Raw genomic sequence first — 15,481 nt, 5'->3', positions numbered from 1 at the left:
GGTATTTGGCTTCCTGAGACAGAGTAGTGCTGGGGAAAGGCAAGCAGAGCTGGGGAGTTCTGCTCTGACCTCATTCCCAGGCTGCAGGGCCTGAGACAAGGCTTGAGGGTACTAGGGCAGCAGAAGGCAGCAAATCCACCCCATTACTCGTGATGAGTGGCCATTTCAGGCTGCAGTTTGCCCCTTAGGCAGAGGCTAGATGATGATTGGCAGCAGGTCATTGAGGCAAGTGGATATGGGGCAACTGGGGGGTTTTCTGGAGAGGAACCTTAGTGGTACCCCAGAGTGAAAGGGAATTGTTTGTGGGGAAGGACACTGTGGACAGGAAGGGACACAGGGGCCTGATCTAGTGCAAGAGTCAGGTAACTGAGGGCAAGACATTCGCCAACAGAGGGTGCTCTGAGGCTGAAAAGCTGATTCCTCAAGTGACCATCAGGCGGTGCTGTGACAGAGAGTCACAGCCACATTACACGTGGTGGAGAATGTGGGCAGTTGCAGTCCACCCCTGATACAAGAGGACTGGTATGAACTAGGCAAACTGTGCCAACAGAGACTGAATTGTGAATGGCAGGGGACAATGGATCCTAGGTATGAGGAACCCTATTAGCAGAGGGCTCATGGTCTGGGCACTGGAGAGGAAGTCCCAGCAAAGAGGACTGCGGATACAGCTTGGGCAATTACTGAGAGCTCAGCAGCGATAGAACGAGACCCATGAGTACCTATGGACCTAAATGATCCAGGTGGCGGAGCAGAAGCTAACCATATTCCAGTTGTTGAAAGAAGAGATTTGGGGAAGATGCAGGCATAGTGGAAGAAGGCAGGAGGACAGGGCATGACACCTGATACCAGTGAACATGCTGTGCTATATCTGTGGGCAACTGGAAGGCGCAAGGAATGAATGCCCCTATTAGGAGGATAAGGGAAAGTCTAAGAGAACCCCAGCTGTGAAGAAAATAGGTTGGTGATGGGCGTGTTGGGCCTGTGGGAAGCAGGGGCACCTGAAGAGGCACTGCCCTGACAGGAGCTGCAGAAACAGGTCTAGCCCACAGGAACCTGAAGAAAAAGGGGACATAGTAAGGCCCCCAACTGGGAAGGCAAGGAAGAGGTGCTTCAGGTACCAGGAAGTAGGCAACCTAAAGAGACAATGCCCTCTTAAGAAAGCTAGATTGGGGAATGTCCATGGCCCTGGGAATTGCCCAGTAAGGACCACGAGGGAGATCTTCCCCACCCATTAGCAGGCAGTGTTTGCAGGGTAGGAGAGAAATGAAGAATCTGGAATAGAGAGGACCAAGGAAGAGATGCAGGTGAATCCAGGGATGCAGGAAGCTTCTGCTGAGGCCCTGGCAGACAAGGGGAAGGGGCTGAAGGACTGCCGGGAATATGTGCAAGAGCTGCAGACAAAGCTAGCCACTGTGGAGGAGGCCCTGCATCTAGCAGAGAGGCACATGGAGTTTAAGAGAACTCAAGTTCAAAGTGCCCAAGAAAACAGAGAAAACGTCTGCTTCCTCTTGAAAGGAGTAGAGGAAGAGAGGAACTAACTAAGGGCCCAGATATAAAGAATTCTGGGTCAGAAACAGCAAAAGTCCCTGGGGCTGAGAGTGTGGAGTCAGCAAGCTGAGACAAGTAGCAGTCAATTAGAGTATGTCTACACTACATGGTTCCGTCGATTTGTTTATTGCCGCTTCATTTAAATTTAAATGGCTGCCAGCTGTTTGTCGGCTCAGCGCGCTAATCTGGACGCTCCGCGGTCGACATCAAAGCCCTTTGTCGACCGCCCCGGTAAACCTCATCCCACGAGGAATAAATTGCCGCTTTATTTCCCTTTGCCTACAACCCTAATCTACATGGCTCCGTTGATGGAGCCATGTAGTCTAGACACAGTCTTAGGGCCCAGCTAAGGCTATATAAATAGGGGCTCCTGGAGAGGAGACAGCATATTCTTGCTCCAGCTGGGGAGCAGGAGGGACCGGCTGCCAGAAAAGCTACAAAGGCTTCCAGAGACAGAGAAATGCTATGATACGACAAACAAAGCTAGGGAGCTCTGGCCAGGGTGAGGTCTTGCTCTCAAGCTCTGACGGCATTAGGGGGCAGCCAGTTCCCTTCTGCTCCACAGCAAATGTGTGCTCTCTGTCTAGGAGCCCCTATTTATATAGCCCCAGCTGGGCCCTAATTGCCAGCTATTTGCCTCAGCTGCTGCCTTCAATCTCAGCCCTCTCCCAGTGTTGCGTTTAACTGTTATGCCACTGCAGGAGGGCAGCCTTCCCATCACACCCACCTACATAAAAATGATTAATTTATGCTTGACTTTAACTGGATCTGGATAAGATCTAAAGGCTGTGAATTCAGTAAAACTTGGTTAATAATAAAAATCAGTATCTCTGTCTCAAATATAAAAAACACATAAAACCACAGATGATTTATAAGAGTATTTAGGTGAAGGTCATTGAGATGCATCTAGTTCACAGGGAAAACTGCAAACAAGAAGAGTGCAGCAGTATGATGAAAGGACTGGTATCTTACCTTTCTCCACCAGTGCATATACAAAACTCATATTGCTTTTAATTCTGCAGGTAGCACAAGGGCCAAATTGGCTATAACAATATTTTCACGTGTACATATAAATAATACCCTGCCCTGTAAAACTGAGTAAATAGTGAAATTATAATTCTCCAAAAGCTGTGATAATTCACATATTCTAAATCAATAATATATTTGTGAGGGATTTAGTATAAACATAACAGGGGGAGACAAAATTCAAAATCATACTTTATATTTATCATTGGTCAACTTTGTACAGAAAAGGTTTTGTTTTTTTTCATTATCCAACCTCAGCACTCAGAATTCCTGAATTGCACATAGTTTGGATAGCGTAAAAACTTGGTGGTTCAAAACTGTATGCCAAAAAGCATTCTTGTATAATTTTGTGAGCATAAATTTAGGGGCTTAGTTAGAGTCCTTTTATATTTTGTTCTAACAGGTTCATTTTTACCATCAAGCTATTTCTGCCCAAAATTCAATTATGATGTGACTGTCGTCTAAGCATTTCTTTATATATTTGCCAAGTAATTACACAACACTTAGCTTGTTCAATCCAGTATTGTTTTAACAGCCAGCAAAATATGTTCGTATGGCCTGTAATTTTTTTGATGTTTTGCCTCATTATCAATCATACAAAGACTGTGTCATTAAAAATTCAAAAGTACTTTATTTTGAATAAAGAAACTCCTGGTTTTCTTCTGTCCATTTGCTGTTTTTATAAATTTTGACATTAATTTATACCATATTGTTGCTTTACAGACTTGCCTTCTTGTTACTTCTGGATTTTCACTTTATCTGGGAAATGTTTTTCCATCTGAAATGGATTATTTACGTTGTGCAGCAGGTTCAGTAAGCATTCTTAATTAATTGCTGTGGCTGTCTGAGAATTTACACTATAATAAATAATTTTATGAATGTATTATCTCTCTTTTTGTCATGTTCAAACTTTCCTCACTAAGGATATGAAAGTGTAAATATGTACACGATTAACATCGGTTAAATGTCACGGTTACATGCAGGTCCCTCCCCACCTGCGCTGCCACCTCTGTATCAGAGGCAGCAGTGCAGGGAGCCACAGTCCCTTCTCTGCTCTGCTTCTGTGGTCAGCTACACTGCCCCTTACTCAAAATAAAGTATCAATCTTGCCCTAAATTAAAAACATTATCATTATATATCACCAAAATAACAAGGATACAGAGAACTTCAATGTAGAAAGAAATCTGAGCTAACTTCATCAGGGTATGTCTACACTACCCTCCTAATTCAAACTAGGAGGGTAATGTAGGCATACCGCACTTGCAAATGAAGCCCGGGATTTGAATTTCCCGGGCTTCATTTGCATAAGCCGGGCGCCGCCATTTTTAAATCCCGGCTAGTTCGAACCCCGTGCCACGCGGCTACACGTGGCACGGAGTAGCTAGTTCGGATTAGGCTTCTAATCCGAACTAGCTGTACTCCTCGTGGAATGAGGAGTACAGCTAGTTCGGATTAGGAAGCCTAATCCGAACTAGCTACTCCGTGCCGCGTGTAGCCGCGTGGCACGGGGTTCGAACTAGCCGGGATTTAAAAATGGCGGCGCCCGGCTTATGCAAATGAAGCCCGGGAAATTCAAATCCCGGGCTTCATTTGCAAGTGCGGTATGCCTACATTACCCCGTTAGTTCGAACTAGCGGGGTAGTGTAGACATACCCTCAGATCCACAGAGATCTAAAATGGAGTTGATGAATGCCAAAGGAAAAACTGACCATGGCTGTGTTCTGTTCTGCCAACCATATGCTTTAACGCTCAAACAGGTATCTATTGCCGTGCTGTGAGGCAGTTGGAGGTGAGCCATGGAGAACAGAGTTCAAAATGGCCACCCTTAAAAGGGCACTGCCTGCTCTCCTGATAAAAGGGCAAACTGTTTGGTTTTTTTTTTTAAACAACTTCTTTTCCCTGTCCTTTTTTGTTTGTTTGTTTTGCGCAACAACTTTTCCCTGGGGGCTTTTTTTTGGTCAACAATGTTTTACTTGGGACAGGCCGCCCTTAAAGGGGTAAGCCTCCTTTGTTTTTGTTTTTTGTTTTTGCTCAACTGGAAGAAAACAAAAATATTCTATGATTCACTTTACCTCTTTTCTTTGAGTTTTGCATCAAGTGCTCATGCATCAGAAAGGGAGTATAAATACCAAGATGTTATAAATTGGGATTGAGCCTGCTGCCACTGGAATCAATGGTAAAACTCCCATTAACTTCAGTAGGAGCAAGTTTAGGCTGTGGGTTAATGTTAACCCAAGATAAGAGAAGGGATTGTTTTTCACTCTTAATCATTTTTTCCCTTTAAAAATATTTTCTCCCTTTTTTGCCAATGTTATAAAGATTGCATCTACACTGCACCCGTACCTCAATATAAACTATGCAATTTGAGCTACACAAATTGTATATCTTATTTTGAGTCAATTTCAGAATAGCTTATTTTGAAATTTGGTGCGATCTGCACAGCACTTATTTAGAAATAACTTGCTATTCCAAAACGTCCCTTACTCCTTGTGGAATGAGGTTTACAAGAATGTCAGAATAGCGAGCCCGTTATATTTTAAAATAACCGACGTGCTCAAAAGGTGCGGAATAGCTATTTCAGGATACCTCCAGTATTTCAGAAAAGCGCTGCAGTGTAGACGTTGCCAAATTTTTAATTAAGTGGTGGAGAGATGGTATAGGAATGTTAGCTAGCCACTAATCTTCTGTTACACTGGTTCTTGCTGGCAAACAAGTGTTCAAATGTAGAATTCAAAGGGTGAAGTTCTGGTCCCACTGAAGTCAATGATAAAACTCCTCTTAACATCAGTGGGGATAAAATTTCATTCAACAAAGCTGAAAAATAATTTATTTTTTGTTTCAGTGGCTGAGCAAAAAATTCTGGAAAAAAATTAGTTTTGACTCAACTTGAATTTTTTTTTATATTCTCACTGTAACAAGATAAAAACATTTTAATCAGGCTGACCACAGTGTTTCAAACGGTGATTCAAAAGGACACTATGAAATGAAATGTCAATTTGAAATGACATTTTATAAATTAAATATGGATCTTTTCAAAATAAAATATAGAAATGGTTTGTTTTGCAAATGTTGAAATGAAACATTTTGACATTTCCAAAATATTTTTCCCAGGGTTATATTTGACCTGAATTTGTAAATAGATTCTGTGTTCTCCAAAACACATTTTTGTGCAAATTTACCACATACTGAAAATTTTTTTTCAAAGGAAGCATAGATGATGTGGAATTAATTCCTTTATTATAAAAAACAATTTTCTATACATTTATTTTAATAGTTTTCTATTTCACTTATAAATATCTTCTAACATTGCAGTAACATCCTAATGTGTGGAATGAAATGAGATACATACCTCATAAGGGTGAACAGTTGGGAGACAATAGGGTGCCTTCAGGAAAATATTTTTTTAGGGCAGTGGTTTTCAAGCTTTATTTATTTTTTTTCATGACCCAGTTGAAGAAAATTGTTGATACTCATGACCCAACATAATATCTTTTGGCTAGAGTGTGGGCTGTGAGGGTGGGGGACCAGAAATAAGGGTTGTAGGGTGCATGGGAGGCTCTAGATTTAGGGGGCCTCAGGGCTGGGGCAAGGGGTTAATATTCATGGTTGGGCATGGGTTTACTTCCAATGGCTCCTGGTCAGTGGTGCAGTGGAGGTGCTAAGGCAGGCATTGCAGACCATGCTGTGTCCCGGAAGCAGCCATCAGAAGGTCTGGCTCCAGGCAGAGGCACACAAGGGCTGCGTCTAGACTGGCATGATTTTCCGGAAATGCTTTTAATGGAAAAGTTTTCCGTTAAAAGCATTTTTGGAAAAGAGTGTCTAGATTGGCACGGACGCTTTTCCGCAAAAGCACTTTTTGCGGAAAAGCGTCCGTGCCAATCCAGACGCGCTTTTGCGCAACAAAGCCCCAATCACCATTTTCGCGATCGGGGCTTTTTTTGCGGAAAACAAATCTCAGCTGTCTACACTGGCCCTTTTGTGCAAAAGTTTTGCGCAAAAGAGACTTTTGTCCGAACGGGAGTAGCATAGTATTTCCACAAAAAGCACTGATTTCAGACAGTAGGAAGTCAGTGCTTTTGCAGAAATTCAAGTGCCCAGTGTAGACAGCTGGCAAGTTTTTCCGGAAAAGCGGCTGATTTTACGGAAAAACTTTCCAGTCTAGACACAGCCAAGCAGTTCTGCATGCTGCTCCTTCCCACAGGCACATTATCCCCCCCCCCCCATCTCCTATTAGTTGGAAATTGACCAATGGGAGTTGGGAGCTAATGCTCAGGGTATGAGCAGTGCATGGAGGCCCCATGCCCCTCCCCTGTTTCCCACCTAGGAGCCAGACCTGCTGCTTGCCGCTTCCGGTATCAAGTTTGGTCCACAGTGCCAGGATAGGCAGGAAGCCTATCTTAGCACCCCCACTAGTCACCAGGTCACCCTCTAGCAAGGTGACCCATTGCCTGACATAGTGCGACCCAGTACTGGGTTGCAATCCTCATGTTTGAAAACCACAGTTTTAGGAAATATAAACTATTTTTCCTAGTAAAACTTGATGTTCAGAACATTCTGCCCTCTCATAAACACAGCCCCCAATGAAGTCATGTGGCTCACAAGTACAGTTTGGAAGAGATAATGTTTCTCTCTATATAGAAAAGATATCCCATCACATGACAGAATGGCGTCATCAGGCTCTTTGTTGCAAAAGCGGCCAGAGAAGGGGGTTGGTAAGCGTAGCAAACAGGGCGCAGCCCCCTTGTGACTCCACAGATTAATTTTACAAAGAAATTCAGAATTGAACCACCATCAAAGTTGGTCAATTTTTAGGTGTAACAACTTTGTCTTTGTCTGTTTAAAATAATGCCATTGGCACAGGGTTTCTTTTGTCTGCTTTAGAACTTTAGGCCTGCTGGAATTAATTTTAAACTAACAAAGGCATGAAATGTCTCCAGAAAGACTTCTATTCTTTCACAGAAGGCCTATCTATTGCAGCATATATTTAACAGCCTTAGAGACTGTAGTTCGTTACTGCTCTGAATTCCCTGGAATATTAAAATGCAACCCATAATTGTTGAATTTGAGACAAGGGTGGCAACCTTTTCTCTGAATCTCCATGTTATTCACTCTTTATATTATTTTAATATGTGCTTATGTTTTATTTATTTCTCCTTTTTTCCTCCTATTATTAGTTCACTTCTAATGCAAAATGGCTAAAGTAAAACTAGACCCTCTAAGAAACATGTCTGCTATTATTAACATAAATGTATGCTTTGTTTTGTAAGTTATTCTGTTAATATTTTGCTTCATTTATTTTTTTCTAGTGTATTCCTTCAGCAGTTGTGAGTTTTGCTATTGCAAGAAACAAAGTTAATGTGGTAAGTGTTTAGAGCTTAATGGATTATTAATCTTTTATTCATTGGTTATTTGAAAAAAATATTTTTGCAATTGTTTTACAGATACCCAATTTTCAGATTCTGTTTGTTTCTACATTTGCTGTAACAACAACGTGTTTAATATGGTTTGGATGCAAACTTGTCCTTAATCCATCGGCAATAAATGTGAGTTATGAAAAAAATGTCAGTCAACTCTGTATTTGTCTTTCTTCTAGACTTTAAAGGCAGAAGGGATGATTTTGATCATCTAGTCTGATGTTTTGCTCATTGCAGGACATTGAACTTCACCCACCTACTCCTAAAAGAGATCTATAGCTTCAGGCTGAGTTACTATTTTTTAAAAAGAATTCCAAGTTACAGAGAATCCATCATTTAGTCTAATTTAAACCTGTAAATGACACATGCCCCACGCTGCAGAAGGCAAAAATTCCCAGAGTCTCTGTCAATCTAATCTAGGGGAAAATTCCTTCTTGACCTCTTTTCTGTGGTCTTTATATAACACATTACTGACCAAGATCATCCCTAGTGTGATTTTCTTGCAGTCAATGCAGTTATAACAGGGATTAATTTGATCCCATATACCTACATGTTATGGAATGTATCAGAAGGAATTATTCAAAACAAATTTTATGTAGGGTTCTGAGTCTCACACAAGATCAAATCTTGGGCCATATTTTCAGCTGAGGTCAATGAACATTTGCTAGCCAGGAATGATAGGAGAACCCACCCACACTCTTTGTGCTGGCAGCTGAAATAAATGGAAGGTATAGGATTCACTGTTTTTAACTGGCACCACCCAATGATCTTTGGGAGGAGGGGAATGTCTGCTGGATGTAGGATCATGGATAGCGGATGACGCTTCCCCTTTGGAAGGCTAACCTCCTGCTCCACCCCTTTTGCTGCACTAAGCCCTCTCATTGCATGGGGTGAGGCAGAGAGCCCTCCTCCTCACCACCATGGCCCTGAGAGGGGCGATTAGGCAGGTGAGAGCTCAATCAAGGCCATGGATGGGGGCTAAGAGCTTGGCTCTGGCTGGGGCCAAACTCTCTATCTCATCTGAAACTGTGGTGGAGATCTTGGCCGTGGCTGGAGCTCCAAGCCCAGAGCTCTCCCATCCCTTTCTCATGTGGGCTCCACCCCTTGCTCCTCTGATGAGGCCCCAAAACCAGAAAAGCTCCTAGCCCGGGGGCATGGTGTGGGGAAGATTTTTCTGGGGCCCTCAAATTGGCCAAGGTCCCTGGGCACAGGTCCCATATGTTGTAATCCACCACTGCTCCCAAGCAGCACAAGATAGAGGAGACTTAACCTCCATTATGCATCACCCAAGTGTAGGATATCGTTAGATCATCATCTTTGTCTCTGTAAATCGGTTCCCTATTCAGAAGAAAAGATTACCTGTTATAGACGCTTATACACATTATATGGGTGAAAGTGTACAATTAACTGGGAAGAAAAACATACACAAATGATAATTGTCTTCCTTTAGAGGTCTGTGTACCCAGATTTTTTAATTAGTCCTCACACATGCCTTCAAACTGATTAAATGGAAGTTTCTCTAGCATTTGCCTCCTGGAATAATGCTCAGAGAGAGAGATCAGAAGAGAAAGCAAAAGCTGACTCGGTGGACATCTTCAGATTAGCCAAATGTTAATTTTTTTAAACAACGCTGGAATTTGAGGAAGGGTCCCAGACTTTGTTTTTTTAGTAGATTACTCCTTCAGGTTCTCTTTTTCTTCTTTGACAGGTCACCTTCACAAAGCCTTTTCCAGTAACAGAGAGGTGGCAGTGTTAGTCTGATCTTGGTAAAACAAAAATAGCAGTCATGTAGCACTTTAAAGACTAACAAGATAGTTTATTAGGTGAAAAGCTCATCGCCTAATAAAAGATCTTGTTAGTCTTTGAAGTGCTACAAGATTGCTTTTTTTTGTTTTACCAAAGCCTTTTATGACAAACATTTTTTGGAGTTCTTCGCCAGTTCTTCACTGGTTAACTGACGTGCAGTCAATAAAGTTGACAACAGTCAACCAAAGAAGAATTCATTCAGATTAGAATTGTTTTTACTTTCAGCAATCACCATTAAAAAGTCAACATACAAAACAGCTAAAATATAGTGGTATCAAATTCATACAATATTCCCTATATCTAGAAAAGAAAATACATATGGTATCTCAGGAACTAATGTAAGGTAATGTTGCTAAATTGTTATATCTTTCCTTTGTGGCTACCTGCTAGAAATTTCAAAAATATTATAAAAAGCCATTAATATAAATAAAAACATAAATAAATTGGAAATGAATGTTTTATCGTTGCCAGTTAGCACCCAGACTGTGTATCTTGGAATTGATTTGACATAGTATTGTAAATTGCTCTGAGATCTTTGCACAAAGAACACTGTATAAAAATTAGCTGTTAGTAGGAGAAATATAAAACTCTCAGGCTATGTCTAGACTACACTGGTTTTTTGGAAAAAACTACGCAAAATGTGCTCCGTATTTTGCATAGCTTTTTCCAATTCTTTTGTCAGAAGAGGCTTTTCCGACACTTGGCCCATCTAGCCGGGGACAAAAGTTGGGAAAAAAAACTCTTTTGGAAGCCCCCTTATTTCTTGTGGAATGAGAAATAAGGGGCTTCCAAAAGAGCACGTTTGCTCTTCCATAAAAAAAGTGGAAGAGCAAACACGTTCCCTGGATGCAGAACGGTTCTTCCAGGATACCTCTAGTATCCCGAAAAAACTGTGCAATCTAGCCGTACCCTTTGAGGGGTAGCCATGTTAGTCTGTAACTTTATTTATTCTAATACACTTCTAATACTCCTGTCATCTGAAGAAGTGGGTTGTGTCCACGAAAGCTCATGTTTTCGTAGTCTTTAAGGTGCTACTAGTCTATTTTTTGTTTTTTAAGTTTTTCCTTTTAAAAACAATGTGTAGTTTGAGGCACCTTAGAGACGATCAAATATATAGTATCATGAGCTTTTGTGGGCAAAACCCCCTTCTGCAGATGAGCTTAAGTGGAGTTATAGTGGAGCAGTAGTAGTAGTAGTAATAGTATATAAAACTTAACCTCAAAAACATTCTGACTGCTCTGATTTTTCAGAGGCACAGACCTCTAAAATTAATACCAACTCTGAATATTTATTTTAGTACTTTTCAAAATCAGATAACTAGAATATACGTGCCTAAATTTAGACACCTACAATTGAAAATTTTGATCTTTAGCCCTAAATTCTTTAAAGTGATTATGTACATATACATTCTATTGCAGGTATATGCATGCCCAGAGCACTCTATTTGGAGACTGTTGACATCAGTACAAGAGGGATGCATGTGTCCTTGTGCACTAAGCCAGTGGTGTAAAAGGGGGTCCATAGACTGCCTCTCAATTCCTTCTCACCATGCATGACAAGAGTTGAAGCTCCCCATAGCTTTTGCTTAGGCTTTTCAGCTTTTGAAAAATTACTCCTTTATAGTCTATACTAAATAGCTATAGTTAATTTATTAGTAGTTTGTAATGGAGTTAATGGAGTTATAGTGATAGAAATGTAGCCGTGTTAGTCTGGTGTAGCTGAAACAAAATACAGGACTATGTAGCACTTTAAAGACTAACAAGATGGTTTATTAGATGATGAGCTTTCGTGGGCCAGACCCACTTCCTCAGATCAAATAGTGGAAGAAAATAGTCACAACCATATATACCAAAGGATACAATTAAAAAAAAGTGAACACATATGAAAAGGGACAAATCACATTTCAGAACAGAAGGGGGATGCGGGGGGGGGGGGGAGAGGAAGGTAAATGTCTGTGAGCTAATGATATTAGAGGTGAGGAAAGGTAAAAGTCTGTGAGCTAATGGTATTAGAGGTGATAATTGGGGAAGCTATCTTTGTAATGGGTAAGGTAGTTGGTGTCTTTGTTGAGCCCGACACGTAGAGTGTCGAATCTTAGCATGCATGACAGTTCAGAGGATTCCCTTTCAAGTGCAGATTTGAAAGGCTTCTGGAGTAGGATGCAGGTAATTAAGTGGTTGAGTCATTGTCCTTTCTGGCTGAAATGACAAGAAACTGTTTTTTCTTTGTGATCCTGTCTAATATCTGTTTTGTGGGCATTGATCCTTTGGCAAAGTACATAGCAGACGTCTGCTATGTACATTGGACAAACGTCTCAGACACTTCGCCAAAGGATCAATGTCCATTACCCTCTTAGGATGGACACAAAAGCTACTCCATCTGCCTTGGTGAGGTGCTTGTTAGAAACAAATACTTTATTTGTACCTTGTTCCCACCAGAATGAAAAAAGAGATTTTTGCCTCAAGATACATCTAATGAAGGAGTCAATATGTCCTGTATTAGGATTGGACTTAGACTACTAGAAATCAGATTCCACATTGAGTAGGCATGCCCCTCCAGCTCTAAATCATAAACACCAACTCTGAAGGACATTCCCAGTCCCAGTCTTTGCCTCACAAGAAGCCCTCAAGTAAATTCCCTGGTGCTGAGTCACAGCTTAACTACAAGCTTAAATCTTCTCCAGCACTGTTTGATGCAGCAGTATTAGCTCTTGCTTCCCCAGGGCCATTCAGACTGGGGTTTTCACTTTTACCATGTTTGTGTTTTCTACATCCAACAAACTGGGGACTGATGGCACTGTCTACTATGCACTTACCTTTGACTCTGCAGGCCTTCTTAGCAGTAGAATACCTGCAGAGCTGCTGTTGCAATACTCAGCACTGCCATTAGCATTGTCGGCATAATTCATGGCAACATTGATGTCTTTGTCTCCTCATCCTTCCATTTCGGCACTGCTGGCTTTGCTGACACCATTGGTACAGCTAGCTCCAATTCCACTTTCAATGTACCACTGTGCTTCGTCCAATTGCTCCTTTAGATATTTTCTTTCTCAATGCTATAGGATCAGCAGTAGGTGTGCCCATTACCTAGACCCCTGCATACATTGACAGGAACTGCTCCTCCACTTACTTAGAAGAGTTACATGAAAGGCTGATATCCTTACTGAGGTTTGTCACCCTATGCATTTTGTTGTAGAGACAGCAGAACCTCACATTAAGACTAGCAAAGGATGTACTACCCTCTGTGGTCTTAGTGGTCCTGGGATGTTCTATAAAATATGGACCTCTATCAGAACTGAGATCCAGGAGGAAGTCCTATTCTCTTCTACAGGAGTGCTTCAGAGAAGCCCATTTTACAATACTACAGCCTCTTTTATTGCTTGATGAGGAAGAAGAGATAATGGAAGAAACCTTAGATGTGTTCCCCACTCTCCCATATCCTCTTCTCTGGCAGACTGTCCTGTTCCAAGATACCTGAAAACAGATATATTGCATATTGATTCTGTGGCCCAGATCCTTAGCTTAGCATTTTTGTGCTTCTCTGATCCTGGACGGATCCTGCTCTGTACTATTGGAGGATCTCTTTACACTGAAGTGATCCTCCCAAGGCCAGCTATGTCACCTTTACAGTTGTTTTGCAGTGGCTACGTAGTAAAACAGACTTTAGTGCATGGGTAAATAGTTTACTGCAACATCCCTACTTGCCTGTTTCATAACCATAATAATATCTCTGATTCATTATACTGTTCATAGAATCTGCACAGGAAATATTAGTCATAAGTCTGACATGAGTTCATTGCTAATAATTTAGAGGATATTGGACCTATAAAATGTAAAATATCTGTTCAAATCAAAGCAATTTATAATTTAAAAATAACACCATTTGTGGAAGGCCTTTGTTATTGTTTTCCAACAATGTTACTCAGCTTCATAGATAACTTTTTAAAAATGTTGTAAATGTTAAATATGTGAACCAGATTCCAGGCTGTGCCATGGCTGCTTTGTGATGCTTTTGTAGTACAAAATAACCCTGAAGTCAGGATAGCCAGTAATTTTAGGATTATCCCAGTGAAAGGGAATCTACTGGTGACAAACGGTATGTCTACACAGCAACTAGATAGCCACGGCTGGCCTGTATTAACTGATTTGGGCTCACAGTGATCAGGCTTGGTATGGAGCTGGTGTCTAGCACCCTGTGGGACTGGAGGAACCCAGAGCTCTGTTTCTAGCCTTAGCCCAGAAGTTTTCACAGCAATGAAACAGCCTTAGAGCCCAAACTTCACAAGCCCGAGTTGGTTAGCACAGGCCAGTCTCAGGTTTGCTGCGTAAACATATCCAAAGAATCTGCCTATAGCATCATACTTTTCCTCAGCTGCTAGCATAAGGAGAGTGGCCAAGAGAGAGTGTGTGACTGGGATCTCCTTGCATTCTGGCACTCTCTGGCTGTTATATCAGTCCTTTGGGTCCACTGGCAATCAATACAAATTAGACACACTTTCAGGCAGCTCTGATTTATACTGAGCCCAACCCTGGTGGAAACTGATCCTTCTTGCACGTGGCACTGCATGCTCCTCAGCTACAGATGAGGATCAGGAGCAGAGCATTCATGTGGTTCTAAAATTCTTTCCTAAATCAATAAAAGATTTGAAACACTCTTTAGCCAGATAAAGCATTTTAAGAGCAGTTGATAGTTTTGGTGAGGATTTCTTCTAATGTTTAAAAATAGCTCTTTAACTTGTATATTAGAATAAATCTTTTAATGTGCATAGATAAAAGGATGGTTGCTTCTGATTTTGAATATGAAGTTACTTTAGTTAAATAGTATCTTTATTCTTTGGTTGTTCTTCATGCTGCCACTTTCCCTAGAAAGTGTCAAGGATCAGAAGATGCCTAAATCTAAACATGACACAATGAGAGATCAATTTCAGTGCCCAAAAGAAAGCCTCTCAAATCTGCCTATTCTGATTTTCTTCAAAGAAGCATGGTATACAAGATATGTCAGAGACAAGGTGTAACTCTGATAATACAAAAGGCAGGACAGACATGAAAGAACAATGGGAAATTATTAATCATAGGTCAACAGTTTGCTACAATTGTATAGACAGTTATGGTTAAATATGAATTATTTAATGCAGTTTGATGTGGGATTCTGTTGTCAGATAAATTTCAACTTGATTCTGCTAATTCTGCTGGAAATCTTCATGGCAACTACTGTGATCATTTCAGCTCGGTCTAATGAAGACTGCTTCAGGAGGAAGAAAGTAGGTTTTACCTTAACAACTAACATTTTTTTAATTTCACTGTTGTGTGTGGGAAAGTGGCCCAATATGCATGCCATCTTGTAATTGAGTGGTAATGCTGTTTCTTAGGCAAAGGTCTATAGCAAACTGTGGCTTGATTTCCACTTTTACCAGGCCACTAAAGGCTGAAACTACTGGGAGGGCAGCACACACACAGCCCCAGAAGGCAAATGGGATTGGGAATGAGGCCTCAGCTGGAGTTTTGTGTCCAGTTCTATGCACCACATTTCAGGAAAGAAGAACAAATTGGAAAAAGGCCACAGAAGAGCAATATAAATGATTACAAGTCTAGAAAAAATGATGATGGTCCGCGGAACCCTGGTTGGGAAACACTGGTCTACTCATTTCCTGGGAGCAGGTCATGGAACACATGTTCTTTCCCACATCC

The 15,481-nt window shown here is 41.3% G+C and overlaps 2 protein-coding genes across 7 annotated transcripts in view; one reads left to right on the top strand and one right to left on the bottom strand.

The window, feature by feature from the left end:
• The window catches only part of MOV10L1 (Mov10 like RNA helicase 1), a 108,238-nt gene that overhangs the window by 78,763 nt on the left and 13,994 nt on the right, over positions 1-15,481 (bottom strand). The window lies entirely within an intron of this gene.
• Positions 1-15,481, top strand: part of MLC1 (modulator of VRAC current 1) — a 39,166-nt gene that overhangs the window by 11,670 nt on the left and 12,015 nt on the right. For all 6 annotated transcript variants that reach the window (XM_025184416.2, XM_075928051.1, XM_006122628.4 and 3 more), the window contains 4 exons: positions 3,298-3,387; positions 7,881-7,934; positions 8,016-8,117; positions 14,953-15,054. In XM_025184416.2, coding sequence (XP_025040201.1) covers positions 3,298-3,387; positions 7,881-7,934; positions 8,016-8,117; positions 14,953-15,054 — 348 coding nt within the window. The remainder of the gene's footprint in view (positions 1-3,297; positions 3,388-7,880; positions 7,935-8,015; positions 8,118-14,952; positions 15,055-15,481) is intronic.

Source organism: Pelodiscus sinensis, chromosome 1, assembly GCF_049634645.1.
Source record: "Pelodiscus sinensis isolate JC-2024 chromosome 1, ASM4963464v1, whole genome shotgun sequence".
NCBI classification, from domain to species: Eukaryota; Metazoa; Chordata; order Testudines; family Trionychidae; genus Pelodiscus; species Pelodiscus sinensis.
The sequence above is the reverse complement of the archived record's forward strand: the minus strand, read 5'-3'. Positions and strand labels throughout refer to the sequence as shown.